Source organism: Strix uralensis, chromosome 1, assembly GCF_047716275.1.
Source record: "Strix uralensis isolate ZFMK-TIS-50842 chromosome 1, bStrUra1, whole genome shotgun sequence".
NCBI lineage: Eukaryota > Metazoa > Chordata > Aves > Strigiformes > Strigidae > Strix > Strix uralensis.
In genome coordinates, this window is record NC_133972.1 from 141,401,119 (window position 1) to 141,428,967 (window position 27,849).

Sequence of the window (27,849 nt, forward strand, 5' to 3'; positions counted from 1 at the left end):
GACAGCTTCCTAGCAAACACACAGCAAAGTGTTAACAGTTGACAATTTATTGCTATAACTAGTCTGCTCAAAAGGAGAATTATTAAAGAGATAATTTGCTTTGGAACCTAAAATTGAAGAAACTTTTAAGTGAACTGTAACTATAAACTAGTTTCACGCTTTGTATTTTAGTCTCATGAATATCACCTGACAGTCAAACCACTGAATAAGCATAACTAGCCTTCCAAAAAGGTCTCTTAGAAAAAAGGCAGACTTCAGAACCTCCTGTTCAGACGTATCTTTTATTTGTCAACTTGGTTTTCATAAGAATGATACATGCTAGATAACACTGCAGTAATATTCTCAAACAAGGATATTAATTGGATTGTATGTAGGAAATATATTTCTTTCATCTTTCTTAACATCAGAAATAACAGATAATCCTCAATTATCACATCTCACACTTACGGAAAAATAAAGAAATAGTTCCAGGTAATGCAGAGATCAGATACTACCTCTGTTATTTCTTGTACAGAATACTGAAACTCCTGCTTTTAAGTCTTCCATAACATTACTTAAATGAGACCTCTCTTAAAGCACTAGAGTAGATGGGAGGTTTGTAGAAGCAAGGAATCAGCGTTCTCTGACTCCTTTCATCTAAATGTCTCTAAAAAAAAAAAATCACACCTTGTGATAACTAGTAATTCTCATTCAAGTGAAGATATGAAAAAATTTCTGACGTTTATTAATATAATTAGTCTGTTTCAGTTATAGCTTCATTTTTTGATTTCTGATACAATGAAAACGTTCATCTACCACACAAAGACACACCACAGAGCACAAATAAAACTTAATACAGGACTGTAACTCCTATCCAAGACTGAATAAAAGGTCTGGTCCTTTACCTTTCTTAAATTTTAGGCATTTATCCTTTTCCCTTATGTATGTATGGCTGCTCAGAAGTACATTCTCATGGCAGGTGAACACTAAAAACCTTTTGTTTAGAGAAAATAACTGGAGATTAACATTCCAAAATAAATTTTATTCTCTCTACTGCAGGAAGCATCACCAGATGTATCTTAGTCCTTTGTTACAGGAGAGTTTTAACCTGAAAATATAATGCTTATGAGGACAAATTATCAATGCAATTAGTATGTAAAATTAATTATCCTTTGATTAGCCTATAAATTATCTCGCTTTTTTTCTGTAATATCTTCAAGTAAGACTCTTCTGCAGTTTATATATTACAAGACACAGCAGAACAGAATTACAATATAAAAAAGGTATGTTTTTAATAGTGCTATAAGGAAGCTGCTGAGTATTCACTTTGGAGTCCTAAAAAGCTAACCTGGTAGGAAGGAGTTTATCAATATGCAAGTTGAAACCTTGGTCTCAATCTGAGTTGTGACCACAACTGAACGAAGGTTGAACTGACCACCTCAAAGTCAGGGTTGCTAATGTATTTCTTTGGGAAGAGCTATTAAGTGATATGAAAGGACAATCCATAGAGAATCACTTCAGAACCAGCAAGTGACTCCAGAATATTCTCCAGACTTGCCAGTTTTGATGCTTCTAATAAAGACAGATTTGTACCTGCTGGTTCAAATTGCAATGGTGAATAACAGAAATTTGTCAGGCTGCTGATACACATATTTGATGGGCAATAATATGTTGCAGCACAGTATCTGGAAGCAGTTGTTCTGAAGTCTCTGTTGACTCACAGAACAGTAGCAGAATTAATGAAGTTTTAGGCTGCCCAAAGATACTTACAAACCCACTAACTATATTTAATTGCATCAGATGAAAGCGCTGTGTGTCACTCTAAAGATCAAAACCTAGAATTTAAGATCTTCAAACAAACAGGCTGGTGGGTTGTTTTAATCAGATACTGAAGAATGTAATAAACCATTTCATAAAAGTAGATCAAAGATATTGGATCAGTTACCATACTATTTTTGGGGCTGATTATTGATGATAGCCAATCAAGAACACAGTCACCATAAAGTGATTTACTCCATTTAACTGTGTAAGTATGAGAATTTGATTTAAGAGCCAAAAAAGGATGCAATTTATTTTTGCGTTAATGAGACACTTCTGGATAAGACTTCCCGTTAAAAAAGGACTGCAATTTAAAAAAAAAAAAAAAAAAAAAAATCTTACAAAATCAGGTCAGAGGATGGATAAAGTGTTAAAACAGGGAATAATAAAAACATTGCAAAGCCAGTAGAGAAAACAGATAGTAATTGTAAAAACCAGGAATAGTTACCTATTTTTTTAATATGTCTACATGCACATAACTGTGTTTGATCTATTTTCTGTGTGGTAGTGAGCTATTAGTGAGGTTTGGCACCCACCTTGACCACACCAAAAAAAGAAGAGTGGCAAGTTCCAAATACAGCATCTTGTGAGTAATGAGTTTTCTCCGGTGTCTCTGACTGAGAAGAATGTGGGTTACCTTGGGCAGCTGTCACATTCCAATGGATGATGGACTGCGTCCCTCAGCTTTAAAGGAAGAAGTGGGAGGTGGTCATATATACGTCACTGAAGATCACAGACACATAGCTGACTGAGAAAATGAGTCCAGTTATCTCACAAAGGTCTAGCAGGTGCACCGTATCTGCCCAAGAAGTGGTTATATTTCCTGCAGGCACATGCTAACTATGCAGCATCTATCTGTCTGCCACGTGGATCACTTAAAGCTTATGGTCTATTGATAAGAAAGCAATTCTCAGTTAGAGAAAGTGTATGTCCTGTTATGGTGGGTGAGTATGATGAAAACTATAATAATCTGCTAAAATGACGATTTATCTTACACCTTTCCTTTTTGCAGTGGAACATCACACCGGGAATTCAAATTTAAAATTATTCTTTAGGCAAGACAAGGATGACTCTTCCACTAAATCCATCTACTAGCTAAGTTGGTAATGGCAGAAGCTTTTACAACAAGTTTGAGAAAATCCACAAAAGGGGTAAAAGCTTACTGGGCACCTTCTCTGTCTTTGAGGGAAGTATATAGCATGCAGTTAGGAAGTGGCAGGCTGACAGACTCTAGATCTAAGAAGGAATGACTTGACAAGATAGGGGTACCAAACTGGGATCAAGTAGTCAGAGAGTAGAAGAGCTGGTGAACAGCTTGCTTTCCTTCAGAGAGGCAAGTTGGCGCTGTTACTCAGTAAAAAACTAGGACCAGTAAAGACATTTGTTACAACAAATTACAGTCTCCAAAACCATCCTTAAGCTGTCTGTTTACAAATCTTCTGAATTTTTCCATTAATCTCTTCAACATAATATTTCATGTACAGTAGAAAAACAAACCAATCTTATATCAGGCACGCAATTCTGTCATTTCTATTTTATATTTCAGTGGCTGAAGACTGTGTACCTCTGAGCCGCATTTAGGACATGTAAAATACATATCAAATAAATAGTTACTCTTAATACAGTAGTAACAAAAAACATGTGAACAGCCTACGGTATGAGGCATGGTAGGCCATTCCCCACATAGTGAACATTCCTTGCAGTGAGCTGCTAATGTGTTTTCACTATTAGAAAGACCTGCAATAGGCAAACACCAAGAAGAAATTGTAAGTTTTAGTTTCTGTAAATTAATAAGTGGTAGCAGATAGATGAGAAATTCAGCAAAGCCATGCCATAAGAGTTCCCTGTTCATGTATTCAAATCCTACCTGACGAACACTTTGCGGCTTGCAAAAAACTGACCTAATTCCTAGAATCCGTTCTGTAAGCGTTGCAAATGTTCCTTTCTGAAGAAAAATCAGAAAATTTAGAAGTCCACAGAGTTTAAGAAGTCCGGCTCCAAAGTTAATATAACCCTTAATTTTGCAGAAAGATTGCAGCTGACGATTACTAAATAAATCATAACATCTTTCCTCCAACCATCTTCCACCAACAGTGAAAATAAGGTACCATAACTTCTGCTGTTTGCTCAGAGATTGGTATTTCTCTGTCTGAGATAAGTTATTCTTGTATTGAATATTCAGAATAGCCTGTCCCACAGTTGCATTCTTGGAATAGACAGTGAATCTCCATAATACAAGCCATAAAAATGCTTTTACTTCTGGTTCAAAATGAGCCAACACCCCTGGTTTAAATCCATGAAAACAGCTGGTAAACTGGGACCACACTAGTTGTTCCAGGGCTTTGTTCAGTTCAAGAGCATCAAGTTGACTTATTCTGAGCACAGGATTCAGACTCTTTTCATTTCCAATGCTGGAAGCCATTTCTTCACAAAAAAATTCTAGGAATAAACACAAATGGGTTTAAGCATAATGGAGCATTTCCTATTTTTATTCTTATTAAAGATAACAAAGTTGTAATATACCAGCAGTAAACAAGAAATAATGAAAAATCTTCTTCAGAATGCTATATTAATATGCTACAAGTCCTTTCAGGAAGCTTTACATTAACAGCATAAAATTTCATCTCAGAAGAAGTTATATTGGACTATTTCTCAAAGAGTAACATTTGTATTTGGTCACAGAGAAGTGTTTAACACATTCCAGATATTTAGAAAACTCCACAGATTTAATATTTCACTGTATAAATTAAAAAAAAAAAAAAGTTGCTGGGCATAACTGCAATATTCAATTGCACCTTGAAATAGAAGATCAGAAACAAGGATTATCTATCTATATGGTATTTTATGGAGAAATAGGGAAAATGAACATACTAACTAAAATCTAGAAGAGAACAGTGTGGGGGGGATAGAAAATACTGCCATATGAATACTTCAGCAGCTGCAGCTGAAAGTAACATCTTAGAATTACTAACAGATTTAAGGATTACCTACAGGAAGATATGGATGAAAATTAAGGTGGGAGTGAGAAAACTTGCTAAAGAAAGGCAGTGATTTGTTTAGTTTAGAGAAAAATCATTACATGAGATTAAAGAAATATTCAGCATTCAGCCATAAATTATCATACAGTACATCACTGAAGCCTGCATATATTTTCTAGAGTCTCTTGACAGGTACGGGATTGTGCTACTTGTCACATAACAAATTTCCTGGCAAGATGATTAATGTATACTAGCTACTTCAACAAATGTATACTCTTCTTGTTCAAGCATTACAGAGAAAAATAAAAATATTTTTTTAAAATTACTTGGTTTAAATGTTATTGTATCTGGAACTCCATGACTAAGAAAATATATGCAATAAATTTCAAGAGCAAAATATGAATAACACCTCAGTAATGCAAAGTTGTGGGGTAACTGGTTTTGGTTCCTTTTGCCCACATAAAAAACATAAAGTGATTTAGAAGTGGTATATTTCAGGTAGAATGCAACATATTTCACTTGCTAAACCAGATTCTTTGCATAACAGACAAGCAAGGGTCAACAGCTTTCTGGAGGAAGTACAGAAGAAGGTACTTCAAATCCTTATTCATAAGAGGAAAATCTGCTGTAACACAAATCTGCTTTGAATAAAAGATGCTGTAGAGGATCCTATATAGGAATGGTTCCTAATGATGCTAAGAATACTAAAAAAAAATTCTCAGAACCAGTAACTGTTTGCTGAAATGGAGTGCACCAAAAGTTTTAAATCCCAGTATAAAACATTATATATAGTATTCCTACTGCTTTCTATACCTATAATTGGTCATGTCTGTAAGGAAAATATCATGCAAAGCTAACAAGTAATATGATTTTGCTCTTCATGTATGCTGTACAACAGCAGTTTCCAATTAACTAAGACTGGCTACGTGGGTAGGGCATACAAGAGCTCCACTCAGTTTCTTTAAACTCCTCCTCCCTCATTTTCAAGCAAAATATGGCTGAAGCTAGTGTTAGGCCACCTCCTCTGGGCAAACAGCTATGGGGTTCATTGCATCAACCTGCACTGGCCTCACAAGCCAGTATACAAAGGCAGTATACCCAAGCCTGTCTCAGGAAGTGTGGTTGGAAAACATTATCCAGTATCATCCCAACCTACTCCACTTTGTGATCAGAGGGTCAATTCAACCCCTATTTGATCTTGTTGTATCACTTCAAAAACTCCAGCTCCAATGATTATCTGCCCTCCTACCCCTCATCTTCTCATCCCACTACCATTTTAGGAATCACATCCTCTGATAACCATCTGCTCTGGAACTTGTCGCTCTGGTTTAGTGCTATTCACTCGTAACCCCTAGAAGTCTAGTGTCTTCTTAATTTCTGCTAACACCTCAGTCCCTTCTACTCATTTCACTCTGTTCTACTCATTTCAGTTCACCTCCCGCTAGTGTTCTATACAATTCCCAATACACAAAATTACCTTTCAAGTTATTTGAAAGTGTCATCTTATCAATAAGCTTCCTTGATCCATCTACTAAGATTATTTTCCAACATCAGTTCAACCACCTCTTCCAGCTGTCTTTCATTATCCCAGATGCTATGAGAAACTGCTGTTGTAGGTTTCTCATAAATAAGGTAGGCAGATTCTGTGCAGATTTTTTTTCCCCCCAAGTATAGCCAGATTATTTAAAGAAACCTCAGCAAGTGAGGAATGGGTAATCAGGAACCTTCTGAAGTTCACAGAAAAAATGTCAAATAGTATTACAATGGATCATAAAATACACAAGAAAAATGGATCACTGTAGGCTGGGAGGTGACTGACTATGCAGCTGCTCTGCGAAAAAGGACTTGGGGATTCTGGTAGGCAGCAAGCTGAATGCAAGTCACCAGCGCATTCTTGCAGCAATACTGCCTACAGGAATATATTAGCATGTGTGTAGCTAGCAGACTGAAGGATGCATTTATTCCCCTCTACTTGGCATTGGTGAGTCTACACCTGGGATAGTAAGTCCAGTTTTGCCTCTTTTTTATCAATAGTACAAAAGAAATTTCAACAAACTGAAAAAAATCCAGGCACTAATATCACCAGAGAGCCCCAACACCTGATATATGAGGAGAGCATGAACGAACTCAGATTGCTCAACTTGAAGATAAGGCAGCTAAGAAGTGATCTAATAGCAAACTTCCACTACCCAAGGGTTACAGAGAAGATTAAGCCAAACTTTTCTGTGAGATGCAGTGAAAGAGAAAGAGGCAACTGGTTCTAAGTTGCTACATGAGAAATTCCAGTTGGACATCAGGAAACTGGAACAGTTTGTCTAGAGGGACTGTGAAATCTCCATCCCTGGAGATTCTTAAAACTTAACCCAACAATGCCCTAAAGATCTTCCCCAGAACTTGGAGCTTGACCTTCTCAAAAATCTGTGCATGCCTCATTATAGAATCCAATTGATTTGTTACAATGCATATTTGTTTCATGTCCATGATCCTTTATAGAACTTTACTTGAAGGAAATAACTTCAGTGAACTTGTCAGTGTGGGTTGGAACTTTGTATACAGAAAATGGGAGCCACTTCTGAACAAACAAGTCCAACCACTGTTTGCTAACCTTAGAAATTGTGCAAATTCCAACAAGTCTCCTTTTTTAAAAAAATCAGAATCAACACCATATATACTGTTTAACTGTGACATATTTAATGTCTCTTCCTGAATTACCAACTAGCAGATTGATTTGACTTGGAAGTCACTTTCAGACAAACTATATGGAAAAGGAAGAATTATTAGACAAATACATAAGCAACTAATAATACAGATGTAATCCTTCAAAATCCTTTAAATTATGCTTATAATACTCCTATGTAAGCAAAGCTTTCTTTTTGATGAACAATTAGGTAAGCATTCTCAATTTAAGCAATAAAACTGGATATTGTTCTTAAGTTCTTTGTTGCTAAGACCACTAAATGTTTGCCATAGGCCATAGCTGTTAACTGGACCCTGCAAGTTACTTACAGATTATATACATATAGGTTTGGTTTTAATGTGTAAGCACATTTCAGTGTGCTTACTGCTAAGTACAGGCTGACGTGTTCTGCTATACACTGTCCTTACTTCCAAACGGATTTAAGGTTTTACTGCACTTATAGGGTAGATACTTACTTCCTATAGACAAACATTAAAAGGGAAAGCTTGAAATACATATTTTCCTATGAAAAATGTCTGCAAACGTCTTAATGATCTGGATAACAGCAACTGTTTGAAAGTAGAGGCCTAAATTCTGATATTTTGCTATAGTAGGGAATGGCCATTATATTCTTTATCTACAGTGTGCATTTTTTCAAGAATAAAAACATGATAATTAAGTTTTCTCTTTTAAAATCACTTTCTCTATATAAAATCCTTTCAGATATTTGTTACATTTTTCAGTTTGTACTGTTTTCACAAATAGTGGTCCTGGAGTAGGAATAAATGAGAAATATTCTGGTTTAAAACTAGATAATAAACACAGCCTGTGTCACAACATTTAACTTGCACTTTTTATGCTATTTTTGCATTCCATATTCTGCTGAGCTACATAGACTATAGAGAGAAAGTTGTTTTTCCTCCAAATTTCTGCATTAAATTCTATTTGTCATGTCCTTACTGATTTAACATCTTATATGGTCTATTTTAAATTTTTTAAAACTATAGAACTCAGAATTGTAGACCCAGCAATGAAAGAGACAAATATCAATGCTCAGTTAAGGATGCCATCAGGCTTAACTTACATGACCAGAATTGAATCAGGAAATGAACTACATGTGATCAACTTGTTACATAAATACACTTTAAGACAAAACACTAAAGACTACTACTTGAAAGGTTCTTCCTTGATTTTATACTTTCACAGATACTGCATAGAAAAAAAGTTAAAAATAGCCTTCCAGAAAAAAAACAACCCACAGAACATTTCTTAAATAACCTATAGTTTGTCTGTTGTTTTTTTTTTTAAACTAAACAAATGAACAATCCCACTTGTACAGTACACTGTGCAACAAAAAAATAATTATTGTATATCACCAGGGAAAGAGGAATTTCTTCTGGTATATGTTAGTGCTGTTATCGAGCATCGTACAAATTATGAATGAATATATTTTATTTGGAAACATGTATTGACAGAAATCTATCAATAGTAATGTGAGTATTGTCAACAGCCTGTCAATATTAATGTAATTATGATTAAGGGGATAACATGGATTTTAGCTATAATACCAAGTAACATCTTCTGCATTGCTGCTATCAATATAAGCATTATTATTGACCTGTTCTGGGACTATCAGTATGAGATGTATTACCATCAGGCATATTTGTCAATGCATACTGCCCACAAAAATTCTACATTTAAATTTACAGGTCTGTAAACTTTGCCTGCAGAAATATACAAATCCAACTAACCTCTAGGGTGCCATTTTTTCCACAGGGCTATTCCACTGTGGCTGAGTAATCAAGGGGTTTCTACTGTCTCAGTGCTACTGTAATCCCATTCCCTGCTTTTCTAGCATAATCATTAGAAGACAGACAGACATATATTATAGGCAGAAGCTTCAAAACATTTTAAAGTATGATTTGTCAAAACACTTTTTTGGAAGCCAAATAAAATTAGACTTTATTAAGTCATTAACTTAAAATTGAATTTAGGATGCAAGAAGTAGCACACCCATTCACTTCACTGAGTTCATGATTTAACTATTTTAGATAATCTCTTCTGTGCAGCCAAAACATGCAGTTTGAGCACTGTACTTATGCAGATGGAATGGACCTCAAGAGACTCACCTTATCCTAACTCAGCATGAATGCAGGCTCAAGAATATCTTGACAGATGTTTAACTACCAAGAAAGCTGATTCCATACCTTCTCTAGCTAGTCTGTTTCAGTCTTTTATCACCCTAATAATTACAAAGAATCTTTTTCTCATATGAAATCTAAAGCATCCTTATTACAAATAAAGATGGTTTTCATTTCACAGGAGAAAACAGTAACAACAATGGAGAAGAATTTCCAGTTTGTCTGCATCTTCTCAAGAGGGAAAAGTGGTGAGGCATATGAGAGGACCAACTACAAACAGATTTGCCAAACTAGACAACATCCTCTTTCCTACAACATGGCTGGTATGATCCTCCAGAAAAAAAACCCTTAACTTTTCCCAGTGGCATAGCTAGTATTTACCTTGAGGTCTACTGTATCTTCAGATCATCTTCTGTCATTTTTCTGTCCGAATAATTCTTTCCTGTTTTGTATTCATGTATTTGACTTTTTCCTCTGAAATGCAGTGTTTCATATTTTCCTGCATTGCTTTTCATCTTCTTGATTTCAGAGATTCTCTCCAAATTTATCAAGAGTATTTTGGATTCAGGTCTTATGTTCAAAACAAAGGAAAAAAAAAACACCCAAAACTTTCAATCCCTCTCCAGCTTAGTATGATCAGTAACTTTTAAAATGTGTATTCTCTTCGATCATCCAACTCATTAATGCCTTTTCATCTTGACAAGGTACTATAGGTAATTACTTTGTAAAGGCAATTTTTCAACTTGATGCTGATAATATCAGCATCTAATGGAGACGGTATTGATATTACGTTTCCCTAGCTTGCTTATGCAGGGAAAAAGACTTTATTAAAATCAAGCTGTACTGTACCTATACTTTTCCTCTTACTTACTAAGCTTGTCATCCTTTCTAAGAGGAGAAACAGATTGAGGTTCCTTATGAACAGGTCATGTCAAACCAGTAAGGCTGTTTTACAGTCTCTCTTCTGCACATCTTTAGATAAAAATTAATTGCTAAACTATGTAGTCCTGAATCTTTATTTGGAATCAAAACTGACAGCTTCCATAATTCTCTTAACAGAAGAATAAAGAGACACAAAAACACAGACAAATCCATTTCGCTGGCTATTTTCACCCTCTGGGACATTAAATAAATAAATAAATAAATACATAAATAAAATCAGTGGTGCCTAATTCCTCAATCATTCTAGGATGAATTTTATTAGGATTTGTCACTTGAGCACATCTATATTAAGATTCCTTAGGCTATTCTTTCTGTGCTTTGGTTCCACTCTTTTTTCCTGTCTAAGATTAATTTTATGAAAGTAGCAGGTCACAATATATCTCTTTTATAAAGTATGCCATAAAGAATCAGTCTTTGAAAATCTGTTACTTGTTCTCCTGTCTTATTTAATAACAGATCTTGGTAATGGACCTATCCCTTTGCATCTCCTCTCACTTAGATTTTTGAACCCTTTCATTGATTCTTTTCTTCTGCTTTGTAAATTGAAACTTATTTTATTCTTTAGAGTCACTGATTTTATTTTTACATTCCTATGCTATTGCTATACATTCATTGTTAATAGTGTTGCATTATTTTTGCCTGGACAACTCTTTTGATTTCCAGGCCACTGAAGAATTCCTGATATATAAAGTCTCTTTAACATTCATTATAATAATAAACTAAAATAATAACAAACTATCTCAACACAAAGAAATAACTGGACATACATTAAAGAGAACCATTTTTCAGTGTTTTCAACAGACTAGATTCTGCCAAGTCCCAGGATTCAGATCTATAGACCAACCAGGGGGAACTAGTATGTGGTGTGTATGCCAGAAGTCATACCTTCTCTGGAGAGAATATCACTAACACACAGTTCCTCTTTTCTTCAGGAGCTACAATGCATTCCGTATTGCACATTCAGTGTTGCCATACTGGTTATGTGAGAGAGAGAGCACGCAAGTCATACCTGTGGTCTACTATCTCTCCTTTTATGTTCACAATGTTAAGATATCAACAGATAGCAAAAAAAACTATCTTTCCACCCACCACAAGAATGCTGAGATTTTTTTTTTTTTTTTAAGGCGAGGTGAGGGTTTTTTGAGTTGGTTTTGCGGCTTTTTGTTGGTTGGGTTTTTTTGTGTGTTTGTGTGAAAATATATTCCATTTCACTGTTCTCTTTAGTTACTCTCAATAGCAACGGATATTTTAGATGTTAAATTTGAAATCAATAAACTTTAAAGATGAGAAATCAAATGATATGTATCCAGTTAATTTTAAAATCTTCTTTTACATCAGCTCTCATAATAAAACACGGAACCTAGACCCCAGCTAGTGAAAGCCTCATGTCTTACCGTTAATTCTCATCTCTTTCTTGCTCAAAGTGCAGAGAGAAATATCCTCAGATCAAACTCTCATTGGGAGCCCCAACTGCATTGTCTCCTAATCACTGTAAAATTAACTTATCACTATATCATTACCTCAACTAACCTTACAAAAGATTGATTTTGTATTACTGTCTGGATTTCTGTATACTTCAGCTAAATACATATCATTTTGCAAAGAACATAAACTGATTCTTAAACCATTTGGAATAACTACTAACACTAACTGAAAAACGAGTAATACACTGCAATCACAGAAAATACTATTTGTTTCTTATATTCCTAGGACTATTTCTCGAAATAGACAAAGTAAAGGAAAACACTGAATAACTGACTGTGTAACAAATCAATCCCATGGATGAAATTAAGATTTTCACTAAGGAAGTTGAGTGAGGAACTAGTAACAAATCCCAGAATCCTTTATGTCCCAAGAGCAAGTACAAGACAAAGACACATTCAAATCACAGGTTGCTTTTCCAACTTTAACTCAGTAAGCTTAGACTTCATAAAATGGGATACAAGAGTTTAGCCACTACTGAATGCCTGGAGACAGCAAGAAAATGTAAGGATAGCTCATTGATTTATCTTCCGTAAACTACCTGCTAGAGTTGAAATATTAGGGCTTCAAGTTACAAAATCAAAACCAGCTCAGAAGAGCCAGAACTGATACAACAGCAATGAAGAGCAGTAGGAAAGTGCTGCACTTTTAGAATCTGTACATCAGTCATTTCTGTCTGTATTTGATGGAAACTGAAAATCCCACATCAGTGTAATACATTCTCTTGAATGCTAGCAACCAAGACTATTATTGGCCACTGTTAAAGATACTCTGAATGCTAAAAGCTCCCACTGACTTCAGAAAAACTTGTGATCTGTCAGCACTCTTAAAAGACAGATTATTAGATGCAAACATCTAGATCTGATAGACGAATTACTGCATAACTAATATTTAAAATACTACCTTTTAAAATTTGTGATGTTAAACTTAAGGCTACAAAGGCTCAAAGTACATTTCTATTTCCTGTAGTATAAAAGTCATAGATAGCATCATCCTACCAACCTTTTGGATATGGCCCTGTCCTGGTTTCGGTTGGGGCAGAGCTAACTTTTTTCCTTCTTTCTTAGGATCTAGAATAGCACTGTGGTTTGGATTCAGTATGGGATTTGATATGAGGACAATGTTGATAATACACTGATGTTTTTAGTTGTTGGTAGGAAATCAAGGACTTTTCAACTTCTCATGTCCCGCTAGTGTGCAGGTAGACAAGAAACTGGCAGGGAGCATAGCCAAAACAGATCCAAATTGGCCAGTGGAATATTCCATATCATCTAATGTTATGCTCAGTATATAGATAAGGGTTGATTGGGAAGCTCCACTCAGTTTTTCAGGATGGTGGTTTCAGGATTCTCTCTTCTCTGGGATCACTAGTCAGGAATGGGCTGGGCATCAGTCAGCAGGTGGTGAGCAATCACAATGTGTGTTATCCATTTGTTTTTATCTCAACCAAGTCTCCCTACCCTTAACCCTCCAACTCTCTCCCCTATTCCCCAGGAGCAGGGGAGGGTGAGCAAGCGGGGGCATGGTCCTTGGCTGCTGGCCAGGTTCAAACCACAACAGGCCCTAATTTTCCTTTATTAGAATAAACAGGAAGATAAGCATGTAACAAGTCATATGTTCAACCACTATTCTTCTTTATTCCATATCCCATTCGTCTTCTTCTGCCATCTTATTTCCTCTTGTTTGTTATCCCTCGTTTTAGTATGCCAAATTGCAAACTCATCTCTACAGGGATGTGTCAATTCTGCTTGTAAATTCTCATTCTCTGCTGTACTAAATAAAATCTAGCTGCTGTTCCTTTTAATTAAATTAGTTATAAAAGAACCCAAAAGCTTAACAAGACAAAGCTGCACTGTAACTTGATGCTTTCCAAAAAAAATGGTTCAAAAAAATTCTTTGAACACTAAGATGAAGAGCCAAAATATATGCCCAATACACAATATTAACTCTTTTTCTGTGCAACTAGGTAATGGGAATTATCTGGAGAAGTGCCTTACATTTACTGTTGCTGAATCAAAACGGTGGAGAGTTTGGTTGGAGCAGTTTAACAGTTGTGACTGATGGTTAACTAAAAAGGAGCTGCCCCTTGCAAAGGAAGGGGCAACATCTCTGTCTAAACCAGTACCAGGAGGTGTAAGAGCACAGGAAAGATAAGGATCCCTTGAGCTACAAATGTAGGTCTCAACTACACAGCTGATGACAAGGAGGCCCTTGCGTTTGAAGATATTTTGTGTTATAATGAGGATATGAGGTTCTGGTGTAAGGACAGATAACTGAAAGTTATATTGCATCGCATGTGTAAAAGTGAAAAGGATGTAAAGTTTAGTAGATGTGCCATCCTTTGTGTAAAGCAGGTGAAACATCACATGGTGGCAGAGGTATGCAGCTCCATTTCATAATGGTTCAAAGACAGAACATGGATGCATGGTTGTGAGCACACTGTGGGCAGTTATAGCCAAAACTCTTCATTTGCTGGTTATTATTACTTACCTGAAAAGTTGGCCTTATGCATCATGACATACATAGCATCTGCTTTTCACTATGGTAAGGGCACTGTGTCTCATGTAGCCTTATTTGTCAAGCAGTGTCAATCCCAATTATATGCATTTTTCCCATGCCCCTCCTTACCTTTCTTCCATTTGAAACTACCCTTAAAAAAAAAAGTCATTAACTTAAATTCCCATTTCACATCTCTGTATTTCTGTTCTGATCCTATCTGTCTGATCCATATAAAAGGATCAACAGATAGGTATGGAGACACCCGAATGAAGATTAAGAAGATATGTCGAAGGGATTCAGAAGCAATGCCTGTTCTGTATACTGATACAATTTACCACAGATGACAGAACCCTGAAATTTTGTATTAAACACCTTAGGCTCATCATTTGTGAAACACAGTCATTGCCCAGATTTTATTTCAACTTTCTTCCTTTATACATACATATGCATACCAACTGCACAGTCATGAATATTCAGCGATATGCAAGCAAAACTGCTGATCCAAGTACTGCACTGTAGGAACATAACACCATTTAACCTTTTATTAGAAATAGTTATTAGATGAGAAAGGTAAAATCTGTCCTAAATGCACAGCTAACTCATGATTAACCTCTGTCCACATCTGTACCAAAAGGAGGACTGTATGTAAAAACAATGTTGTTACAGACTGTATATATTTAGGGCAGGGATGAGGGCGCATGGCAAGCTCATCACCCTGGATTTTAGGAGAGCAGACATTGGCCTCTTCAGGGATCTGCTTGGTACAGTACCATGGGATAAAGCCCTAGAGGGAAGAGGGGCCCGACAAAGCTGGTTGATTATTCAAGGATCACCTCCTTCAAGCCCAGCAGTAACACATCCCAACAAAGAAGAAGTCAGGCAAAACCACCAGGAGTCCTGCATGGATGAACAAGGAGCTCCTGGACAAACTCAAACATAAAAAAGAAGCCTACAGAGGGTGGAAACAAGGACAGGTAGACAGGGAGGAATACAGAGAAATTGTCCAAGCAGCCAGGGATCAGGTGAGGAAAGCTAAAGCCCTGATATAATTAAATCTGGCCAGGGACATCAAGGACAAGAAAAGCTTCTATATGTACGTCAGTGACAAAAGAAAACTAAGGAAAATGTGGGCCTTCTCCAGAAGGGAATGGGAGACCTGGTTACCTGGGACATGAAGAAGGCTGAAGTATTCAATGACTTTTTTTCCCTCAGTCTTCACTAGGCAGGGGTCCAGCCACACCGCCCATGTCACAGAAGTCAAAGGCAGGGACTAGGAGAATGAAGAACCACCCACTATAGATGATCAGGTTCAAGACCATCTAAGGAACCTGATGGTGCACAAATCCATGGAACCCGATGAGATGCATCAGTGAGTCCTGAGGGAACTGGTGGATGAAGTGGCTATCCATCATATTTGAGAAGTCATGGCAGTCCAGTGAAGTTCCCACTGACCGGAAAAGGGGAAACATAATCCCCATTTTTAAAAAGGGAAATAAAGAGGAGCCAGGGGACTACAGGCCAGTCAGTCTCACCTCTGTGCCCGATAAGATCATGGAGCAGATCCTCCTGGAAACTATGCTAGGGCACATGGAAAATAAGGTGACTGGTGACAGCCAACATGGCTTCAGTAAGGGCAAATTGTGCCTGACAAGCTTGGTGGCCTTCTACAATGGGGTTACAGCGCTGGTGGATAAGGTAAAGAGCAACTGATGTCACCTACCTGGACTCAAAGAGTTGCTGTCAACATTCCTTAGGGGTCCATGTTGGGACCAGCGTTGTTTAACATCTTTGTTGGAGACATGGACAGTGGTATTAAGTGCACACTCATCAAGTTTGCCAATGACATCAAGCTGTGTGGGATGCCATCCAAAGGGACCTGGACAAGCTTGAGAGGTGGGCCTGTACAAACCTCATGAAGTTCAACAAAGCTAAGTGCAATGCACATGGGTCGAGGCAATCTCAAGCACAAATACAAGCTGGGCAAAGAGTGGATTGAGAGCAGTCCTGTGGAGAAGGACTTGGGGGATGGAAAACTGACTATGAGCCAGCAATGTGCGCTCACAGCCCAGAAAGCCAACCGTACCCTGGGATGCATCAAGAGAAGTGTGGCCAGCGGGTCAAGCGAGGTGATTCTCCCCCTCTACTCTGCTTTCATGAGACCCTACCTGGAGTACTGCATCCAGCTCTAGAGTCCTCAGTACAAGAAAGACATGGACCTGTTGGAGCAGGTCCAGAGGAGGGTCATTAAGATGATCAGGGGGCTGGAGCACCTCCTCTACAAAGACAAGCTGAGAGTTGGGGTTGTTCACCTAGAGAAGAGAAGGCTTCAGGCAGACGTTATAGTGGCCTTCCAGTACTTAAAGGGGGCCTACAAGAAAGATGGGGTGGGACTGTTTATCAGGAAGCGTAGTGATAGGATGAGGGGTAACGGTTGTAAAGTGAAAGCAGATTTAGATTTGATACAAGGAAGAAATTCTTTATTGTGAGGGTGGTGAGGCACTGGAACAGGTTGCCCAGAGAATCTGTGGCTGCCCCCTCCCTGGAAGTGTTCGAGGCCAGGTTGGACGGGGCTTTGAGCAACCTGGTCTAGTGGAAGGTGTCCCTGCCCATGGCAGGGGGGTTGGAACTAGATGATCTTTAAGATCCCTTCCAACCCAAACCATTCTATGATCCGTTAAAACCAAGAAGGCCCTCCATCAATAAAAGACAAGCCTGTTCACTGTCAGTTTTAAGTTTTGGCCTTGTATCATATGGCATAACTTAGGAATAATTGTATCTAATTATAATCAAGAACTCTCAAGTGGTGGAAGGATAAAGAACAGTACTTTACCTGATGTATATATCTCATTTTTTAGACTTATGTTCTATAGAAACATAAGCTGATGTAATTTCTGACAGCTACAGTCATTCCATCCCACCTTCCTTCATCTTTGTATTGCCACCTTTTCTTACAGACTAATGCGAACACTTATTTGACCCTCTACTGAACTGTTCTTGCATGTTAAACTGGCAGAAAACAAACCTGTTTAAATTTATTTTCCTGTAGATTTAGTACACAAACAGGTCAGCACAGCATCACGTAAGATGCGTGCAATACCAGTAAGAAGAGCATCAGGGCCAGGAAAAACAGATAGTCATGAAACTGGCTGCTTTTGAATCTGAGAATTATACTCTTACATCTGCCACCAGTCAATAGCAAGATAGAAAATCAAGGCTTTATTTGACTAGAAGAACTATTCTTATGGTCTTCAAACCCAACATGCTGAATGTGCATGGGTAACGCTGCAACACTGTAAATACGAAACTTTTTGCTTTCAGAAATGAAAAAAAGAATTATTTGTACAAGTCCGCTGTAGGACTCATGCAGACTTGCAGATGAGAGGCTACTCTGTTTAAATAAGTAACACTATGCAATTTTTCCTCACTCTTTTTGATATGATTTTACTTTGAAATGTTTGGCATACACAGTGACTAATAGGGATGCTGGGAAAATTAGATGTGCTCAGTGTCCCCAAACCCTGACAGTTTTATTACTTCATAATTATGGTAACTTTAAGCACACAAGGGAAGACTGATATGCTTTCACCATGCTCTCTTCAATCCTGTAACTTCATTAGCATTTTAGAATCCACTGGCACAGTTACACATACATATTACAAGTAACAGTTTAGAAGAGGGATAATAATTTCCTTACTAGGCAGTCTGAGCTGTACACTGTGACAGCTTCTACAATCCCTCTGTAATCCAATGTGAATTCCCCTCCATGATTTAGTTATGCCCCACAGTATCATGGCCCTATATTAATTTCTTTTCCAGGAAAAGTTCCTTTCTCTTTGTCAGTCCCTTCCTGTGATATCTTCTGTCAGTTCCTCTGCTTATAGAATTAATAATACTATTTTTGAATAATATTATTATTGAAAGTATTTTTCAAGTTTTCTTAGAATCTAAATTTGGATTATTTCCTTTCCTTCCCAACCCCACTGCCAACATTAGCAAAAATGGAGATGGTGGAGATACGTAGTGGCAGAGACAGCATTTTTAGAAAGGTTGTTCCCAGTCAGCTACTGATACAAACACAATGAATAATAGGAGTGATTCGGCTTACTTCTAAAGGCCAAAAATCTCCACAGGTCCTCTCTTGCAGGGAAAGGAAGAAGTGCCCAGACCCAGACTCAAGCTTGAATCAAGAGTCTCACCACTGCCATAATTCCTCTCTCTTCCCATATCATCTATTTGTCCTCTTTTTCCTCTATCTCAGTTTTTTATTTCTCTTAATTTTTACCCTTTCTTCTTCTGAAAAATCTGCAGTTTCCTTCTGAAAAGTCTGAAATAATCTTAAGACTTCCAAATTTCTTGCATTCCACCTCCAAACAAAAAAAAACCAACCCAAACACCACCATCTCCGAGAGAGTCACATTACAGATAGCATCCTTTCTGTTCTCCTTCTCCTGAAGATTTTTGTAAAGTTTAGATGTGAACTGACAATGCTTGTAGATGTAGGTCAGATGCATGGCTACAGGAACCATTTAGCTCATCAGAGAAGCTTCAGGACAGATAGCCTGCTACCTTCTCTGTCCACGTACAACATGACTTATGAGCCTGCAGCTTTTTAGCAGAACACACCTTTTTTTAATTTTTTTTGTTTGCTGCTTTTAACTTTACTACTCGAAGAGTACAGGGAGTGCTGCGGAGTAGCTGGTGTTGAGACCATACTAGTTAGTTAAAATGAGAGTTGTAGCATCTCTTCCTGCCTTCACTGGTCTATGTGAAAAAGTATATATTCTATTAGGTCTCAGAAGGAAAAAAAAACCAACCTTATCCACCTCCCCAAAAAAACCAACAAAAACCCCCCAAACCAGCATAAGCAGCCTGCTTGAAAACACCATACTGAAGTAACCCTCTGCTGCAGTCCAAGAGATGTAACAAGTTGTAGGGGCTATCATCATTAACTGCAGCAGCAATACAGTGAGTTTGAGTCTATTTCCAGTTTTAGTCATACACAACTTACCATCATTTGGGTTGGAAATTTAAATTCACTCTCTGCATGCTCTAAAAAACTGTGTGAATTCAGATGTTGTTCCTGGAAAGTTAACATTTGGAAACCAGACCCTGCTAGGGAAAAATTTACATTAGGGTATTCTAGTGAAAGACTGATTTTATTTGATGAAATTATCATCTTCTAACTGTACACATTACATACAAGTGCAAATACACCCTTTTCATATTTTGTATCTTACAAGTTGTTCAGCTTAGTACATACTCAACATATGTATAAGGCTAATATCTTTGTAGAGAGTTAAGTGTACTTATGATGTGAAGGACCAGTAGACACTTTATAATATTTATAGAATGGAGTTGGTTGTGATTTAAAGAAAAATATGCCTCTCTGGAAGTTTGCTGGCAAAAGGGTCCTTTTTTTGCAGTCATTCTAAAGTAGTATGGAGCGGTTTCCCCTCTCTGAATTTCCTAAAGTATGTGTGTGAAAGTCCACTGGTGGGTTGCCAAATACTGCTTCTGTATTTACTGCAAACTAACAAAAAAAAATAAAAAAAGAGAAAACTTCAGAGTTGACTGTTACCCCCCCCTTTTTATTTTTTATAAATGTGATAATAGGGGCAAGTAGAAAGGGATCAGTGTGCTTATTGTAAGTTTATGATGGCCAATCCATGCCTGCTCAAGCAGGGCCAGCTGGAGCCAGTTGCCCAGGATCACGTCCAGACAGCTTTTAAATATCTCCAAGGAGGGAGACTCCACAGCCTCTCTGCTCAACCTCTCTCAGTGCTTGGTCACCCTCACACTGAAAAACTGTTTCCTTACGTTCAGGCAGAGCTTCGTGCTTTTCAGTGTGTGCCTACTGCCTCTGGTCCTGTCAATGCGCAGCACTGAAAAAAGCCTGGATCCATCCTCTTTGCACCTTCCTCCAGGTATTTATATACATTACTAAGATCCCCCTGAGCCTTCGCTTCTCCTGGCTGAACAGCCCCAGCTCTCAGCCAGGAGACTCACTGGAGTCATGCCGTAGTTCCTTAACCAACTTTGTGGCCCTCTGTTGGACTCTTCAGTATGTCCAGGCCTCACCTATACTGGGGAGTCCAGAATCAGGCACAGCTTCTTTCCTTCCCAAATATCCTCTGGGTATCAGTCTTTAGCAATCTTCAGAACTGTCACTTTAAAAGACTACAAAAGATTAAACACAGGAGAAGATCAAATGTTTTTCTTGACTTGCACCACAGCATTTGATGTCAAAGCACAAATGAAGGTCCTCAGATTAGTAACAGTGTCAAAAACTATCAGAGTAGAGAAATTACCTTTCCCGTTTTATTCTAAGAGTTGAATAGAGTCTTTATATACTACCCATACCTGTTTGCAAGTTTTAATTGAGTTTTATTTAGTTCATCACAAGAACATTTGCTTCCTACATGTCCTGAACCACAGTAAGTATCAAAACCTTTCTGTGACTTGCTACCTTCTCCAATAAAAGAAATTATATCTACAGTCTCGGGGTAGGGGAATAATAAAAGAATCTAATAGGAGACAAACACAGAGCTCTCAAACAAACAAATTCCCTCCCAAATCTAAACACTCTCCTTGCACAAAACAGACATTCCATATATCTAGCTTAATCCTTAATAATCCACCAACATGAACTGGGGCATACCGTTCCAGCTACCTGACAGCCTTTTAATCAGTGGGTGGATTCATAATGTACCTGAAGGCCCATTACCTGAGAAATGAACCTTTTTCAAAATAAATTCAGAGGATGATATTTTACATGCTTGTACTGCTGTACTAAGAGTTCTAAGGGTAGCTATGAGAGACTTAAGCATGAGCTGATTCACATACATGTAAGTTCACCACTTCACAGTTTTCAACGCTTCTAAGTAAAAGATACTTTGCCACTTATGCAGAGGTGTCTAATTTTAATTATTTACTCAATTATATCAACATTAAAAGTTTCACTAAAGCTTTAATGGGAACTGATTTTATTCTTTTGGTGAAAAGAAGGATCTCAACAAATAAAAAGCCACAGGTTTGAACCAAGGTGGGCCTAGAAGTTAAAAGGACTTACAAGCAAAACTCTAAGCAAAGACTTATTTCAGCTGCCTTGGCCCCACATTAATACAATTTCATTATGCTCCGTACTCAAAAACCATACTCAATTCTTCAAAAACTGCAAATATATATATACATAACATTGGGGTTTTTTTAAATATATATATATATATAAAAATTGCCACTTATAAAAATACCGTAACGCCCCACCTCTTTCAGCCTCCCACAATACAATCCAGACTGGTAGGCAAGAACAACGATGTAAATGTTAAGATCCTTGCAAAACCTTCATAGACAATAGCTTTAAATGTATTCCACTTTCCAATTCACTGACTCTATCAATTACTTAACAATATGGAGAACACTAGAAGCATTATTGTAATTAAAGCATAAATGCATAAGCTAATATTAAGATCTTTTTAAAATAAAAAATAAGAATGCTGCTTTCTGAAGAATATGTTTGCACAGGCAGACACAAACTTCTGACAATCTTTAGCAATAAAAGTAACATCCGATCTACCCAAAAGAAAACAAATTATTTTCAAAACATTACTTCAGTGTATAGGATAGAAAAATATTGGAAGCATTTTTTTTAATAGAAAATTGAAATTAGCTTGAACTAGCCTATTCACAGTATAATCTCTCATGCACAGCACCGTCTTTTCTCCACATACATCGCTGCAGATACAAGTGGTGAGCTGCTCTCTTCAAAGAAAGGGTTTGTGAAGAATGTAACTTTTTAACTCCAAAAAAGTATCCTTACTAGCGACTAGTGCTAGAGCACTAGCGGGCACAGTAGGTGTTCCAGTACTGACATAATCATCTATTTCCATAGTAAATTCAAGAAGAATTAAAATATAAGTGTCAAATCCCTCCAATAGTCTTGATTATGTGCCCTACTGGTCTATTTCCTTTCTATCAAAAAAAAATGAAAAAAGCCTTTTTAATAAGTTAATTTATACACTAATAGGTGTGAAGTTAGCCCTCTAACTCCAGAGCAAGTAACCGAAATTGATGACTTCATGCAGTATGAAAAAAACTTTAAAAAAAAATAATTCAGAGGTGTGAATTGCTACTCTCCTTAATAGTTTATTTGTTACTCTAATTCATGTCCCAGCAATGACACTTTCAGCTGTTTCCCTAATAAACATTTCATTAGATAAACTAGTGATAATGGACATCCAGGAAGCGAAAAACAAACAGCTGATGAGTGGAAACTGAAGCATAAAGAGGAAAAAAAGTTTGTAGAAGAAAGCACTGAAAAAATAGATCTTCATAAAGAATAAAAACAGTATTAAAGTGAAAACTTGATCAGCAACAAAGGAGTTAGACAGGAATTCACTAACTTTCAGTAAAATCAAACAAATGGCTAAATTTTCAGAATCAGATTTTACTACAAACTGGCCATACTTCATCTTTGACCTTCGTGAATATGTCCCTCTCACTGACAGATGATACAAGAAATATACTTAGGAACTGAAAATAACATACAGTGCTGTTTTTCATTATGGACTATATCATAAGCAGAATTAATCGCTCTGCCAAAATATGTTGGCCACTCATACTAAATGTACATTAATTTTGTGGCAAACTAATGGTTTGTTACTCACAGGTTGCACAAAACTGGATTAACAGAAAGTAACTGTCACCTTGAGCAGGCAGTACCTTTAGGAAGCCTTGCCACCCATAGCAGGCAGTCATAGGAAAGACCTCTGAAGGTCCCTAAATGGGTTCACTCTCTCAACTGACATCAGCACAACAATTCGGATTAAAATATCCCTCTGACAGAATATTATGCCCTTTCCTCTCTATAGAGCATGTTACCAGGCTCCGTCCTTTCTTACCTCACACCCCGGGCCTAGCTGGAACCCTTGCCGCCTCTTTGTATACCGAGGCACGCAACAGGCGTGGGAACGTCAGCGGGGCTCACGAAACTGAGAAAGGCCCAGAGAGAGGGCGAGGCGAAACACAGTTGTTTATAAACAGGGCCTGGAGGAGCGACCGGGGCGGACCCAGAGAGGCTCCCCCGCCGGCCCTGCAGGCCCGCCGCCGCGTCCCGGCCAGCCGCCCCGAGCCTGGTGGGCCGCGGGAGCTGCGGCTCCGTCGAAGGCCGCGGCTCCAGTAGCAGCCTCCGCACGGCGGCAGCGCCGCCCGCCGCAGCCCCACTGGCCGGGAAGGCCGGTAGCACCCCCCCCGCGCCCCGACTGACCTGCGCCGCCGCCGGGCCCAGGCCGCCGGGAGTCTGCAGGGGTCCGGGTGCGACAGACTCTACCTCAAGCCTCCTAGCGAAGGCCTGCGCGGACGGAGCCTCGGGGACTCTCCCCTCCGCCACCCAGCTGCCACCCCCGGCCCACGGACACCGTCCCAGCAGCAGGCCCCGCCAGGTCATAGAGCCAGCTCCTGCTGCCTAGAGCGGCTACGGCACAGACAATCGTTACGGCAGGTAAACACCTAGAGCGGCTTTGCAGGAAGTCCTCCGAGAGATCGAGATGACGCGCTAGAAGGGCTCCAGGGATGACATCCGTGCCAGGGGGAACGGCGGGGCTCTCTGACTGACAGGCCGCAGAGCAAATCAGTGGCTCGGGGTGAGGATGAGAAGCCAATGGGAGAGGCAGGGGGTAAGGCAGCTCGGGGTCCGCGGTGGGGGGGGGGGCGCGTTGGGCAGCGGGTGGCTCCCAGGCCCTGTGAGCACTCGAGCGTCCCGGTGGAAGCGGAGCTGCGGTTTCGCCATCTTCAGCTCTGCAAGCGCTAGCAGCGGCTCCTGCTCGCCCTGGCCGTCCGTGTGGTGGCGGAGGGGCTCCCGGCTGGGGGTGGGGTGGTCGCCGAGGGTGGTGTGGGGGCGGCGAGGCCGAGCCACTTGGAATCGAGGGTAGCCTGGGGCGTAGCCGCGGCCCGTGGGGGGCGAGGGGCTTCTGCAGCATTTGCTGACATGATTCACAGGGCTGAGAGAGAAGAAACTGAGCAGACGAGGGAGGAAATGTGGCAACAGCCTCTAAGTACTGCAGGCAGGTATTTCTCTAGCAGCGTTACTCCAGCGCTGTTTGATGCATGGTTGATCGGTTGGTTGCCAGCGTTAGTGATAGCCAAGTCCTCCCAAAGTGTTTTAGGTGTTTTGAACGTATTACACAGTTGAGGAAAACTGCATTGGCAAGTTGGCTATTACGGTTCTAGAAAGCAAATTAAAGAGAACTCTGTAAAATATGACTATGAACAGGTTGAGAGGAATCTACATTGTTTAGTAAACATAAAATTAAAAGATACTCAAATAGTGGCTTATTTATTTCCAAACAGTAACTATAGTTTTGGTGTATTTATGAATACAGGTTCACAGGTGATGTTAAGGGTCCCACTTCTTCAGATACCTTGCTGAGGTTATCTGTGCTAAGGAGGCTGTAGGGGGGTTCCATGGACACGTGTTGATGGATTCTATACCTTTTTTTCTAACTTGCAGCCAAGAAATTAGGTAGCACTCTGGACTACTTATGGTGTCACAAAACAGGATACAGCCCTTTATGGATATTATGATCTTGTAAGAACAGTTTAGCTGAATATTTACATGTCATTTTTCACAATGGTAAAGCATCCTCAAAACAGATGCCTAACTTCCTCTTTTAGAACTGTTTGAAGTGAATAAGGCTAATTCATATGGCTGATTTCACAAAATGGGGATTAGATCTATTTATATGAAAACTGCATTTTAAGCAAAATGAGGTAATTTTATCTTTTGAGCTAGGACAGCTCTTTTCTTTCATGGAAAGACATTGTAGTGGAAAGCTTATGACCACTAGTAAAGGAAAAACAATCACGCCCAGATGTTTAGATAGTCTACCATATACACCAAGGTACTTGGGGTGATTCTTGCTTTGTTTTTGAAACAAAACCGTCCGATCATTTATTTCTGCTGAGGAGTAATTCATAATTGAATCATGGAATTTATTTATTATAATTTATTTATCATTGCATATTTGAATTACAAACCAAGAAAAAGACTTCCTTGTGCAGGGCACTGTAAACTATATCAGCGTTTAAAAATCTTGTGAGACCCTGTGTGACATGGGCATACCAGAGGAAGGCAATAGTGGACCTGCAACTCAAGACTAAAGTGATGTGCTATTTCTTGGTGTGGCTGATATTGTTGTGATTGTCTCTGGGAGCCATGCTTTCTAGGTGAGAGGTTGTTCTCCAGCCTCTTACCTGTGTTTTGACCTGACGCTCCAGAGGCAGCTCACCATCTGTGTCTGTCACATGAGGTCTCTGAATAGAAGCTTGCAATGCTAAGTCATCAATGCCTGGAATCCTTAAAGACCCTGTAACAGGAAGTGTAATGGGGAAGTGCTGAACAAGTCTCACACGTAGAATAAGAGTTTTTACATGAGTTCTGGAAGATGAGTTTCAGACTAGTTCATGAGTCACTCTCTTGATGAAGCCACTTTCAGTTCCTGAAAGAAATAGTAAACTAATAGGGGTAGGTCATATCTGAAGTTTGTCCTCATTTCTGTTCTCATGTGACACTTGCATTTCCTCCCGCTGTTTCTTCTGCTTTGTTCATATGGAGATCATCTGGCCCCCATGCTGCTGAGCAATCTCTCTCTCTCCTCCAGGACTCAGTGTGGATGAAGACAGCAAATTCATTGCTGATCAGATTGGTTTTACAGACTGAATAGCCTTAGCTTTTTCGAAGCTGGAAATGAACATTCTTACTTAAACTATACTACTGTGGTGAAAAAGGGAGTTTTCAAATATGCAGAATTAAATGGATAGCAAACTAAGGTTACCTTTTGCTTTGAAAAACTTTAAACACCCCTTTTCCCCTGCAAGCAGTGCTTCAATTGTTGTGGTTTGCTGGTGATTCAGTAATCAAAATCTTATTTGTAGTATCTTTGTAGGAGACTGCACAGATTAGGAATTTAGTCGCTGCAGTTAATGTTCTTCCTGAAGTGGAAAACCACAACTAAGGGACTGAAATATGAAGAAAGAATGGGGGATGGAAGAAAAATGAAAAGCTAGAGCATACTTTTGTCCAAGGTTTTCATTCCTGTCTAACCTTCCCTGTCATTTCTATCCTTCTAATTCTTTCAGAAGATGACAGAAAAATGTCCTGACTACAGAAAAGCACACTCGAATTTCCATGCCACTACTTGAAACGTGGTTATGCTTTTAAAGCAGACATTTTCCGTGGCCTTAACTACTCACAGGTCTGTCCTAAAACCAAAGTAGCCACTGTGCATACCTAGTAAGTACTGTTCATAAACATTTTTATAATGTTTGACCTTAAGAGTGACCTGAAGATTAATGGATATGTTGTATCAGTTTTAATGGGTCTCTTCTCCCTTGGATGCACACATGTGACTCCCATTAGCCTTAATGGGAGTTATATGTGTGCCTAGAGGTTAGACAAGATCTCTAAAGGTGCTGTTATGCTCTGTTGTATTAACGATCTCATAATTGCTGAGGTGCTGCACCTTTGCATTGAAAGCAAACTAATTAAATCAGTCTAGTATAAGTTGGTATACTCGCATACCTGGCACATATGTGTGTTTTCCAGGGAGTCCCTCAGTACACAGAGGTAGAGGCTAAATCAAATGTGGAATTTAAATTTTAACTGTGATTTGGCTTCCTTTATTTTAAAATTATTATATTATTATTTATCATTATTATTTTTGTTATATTATTTTTTTACAGATGATTGTTCATGCCAGTCCAGAGGAAGAAGCTGAATGCGGTGGTTTATTTTATCATTAAAGCGTGTATTGAGAAAAGTGACTGAATTGATTCTTATTTTTGATGTTCCAAATCATGCACTTTGAAAAAGGCAGTTAGGTCTAGAGGATTAACATGAAGCTTGATGTTGAATTTTAATTATGGCTTTGTTACTCATTTCTTCCAAGTGCCTTTAGACAAAGCACTTCACCTTTCTTTGATTTCTGGGTATGTAAAATATCTTCTTGCTTCTTAGTGTTGTAGACGTAAATTAATATCTGTTCTATGCTTTGAAATTTTAAGATTGGTACATCCAATCTTAATATTCTGCTGGCATAATTATGACAGCACAGGAGGAGGAAAAAGTCATAGCAGCTACCTGATAACGGCAGAAGCCCTGGTGGAGATGCAGATCTGTTGAGAGAACTGATTCTGTTCCATAATTAATGATGCATAAGGCAGTGGACTGGTACTGAAAAATCTTTGGTGTAGTTTTTGGTGGAAGAGATTGTACAGTAGGCAAATTCACATTGTATAGACATTTTTATTAATCGAAATAAAGAATAGAATTTGACCATCA

General features: G+C 38.6%; 1 protein-coding gene and 1 long non-coding RNA gene across 12 annotated transcripts; one reads left to right on the forward strand and one right to left on the reverse strand.

The window, feature by feature from the left end:
• Positions 1-262: 262 nt before the first annotated feature.
• On the reverse strand, positions 263-24,153 carry PEX2 (peroxisomal biogenesis factor 2). Of its 11 annotated transcripts, none has more exons than XM_074883181.1 (4): positions 23,779-23,913; positions 20,595-20,693; positions 19,525-19,625; positions 263-4,236 (listed from the first exon to the last, which is right to left on the reverse strand). In XM_074883181.1, exon 4 carries the CDS (start codon positions 4,217-4,219, stop codon positions 3,305-3,307), a length of 915 nt encoding a protein of 304 aa, XP_074739282.1. In that variant the 5' UTR covers positions 4,220-4,236; positions 19,525-19,625; positions 20,595-20,693; positions 23,779-23,913; the 3' UTR covers positions 263-3,304. The 11 variants fall into 11 exon arrangements, with proteins under 11 accessions (XP_074739282.1, XP_074739292.1, XP_074739248.1 ...); XM_074883191.1 differs by having other exon boundaries at positions 19,525-19,628; XM_074883147.1 differs by lacking the exon at positions 23,779-23,913 and adding an exon at positions 23,414-23,504.
• LOC141949531 (uncharacterized) lies at positions 23,879-27,849 on the forward strand. The gene is made up of 3 exons (XR_012630804.1): positions 23,879-24,012; positions 26,649-26,802; positions 27,252-27,849. It is a non-coding gene; the product is annotated as an uncharacterized LOC141949531 (long non-coding RNA).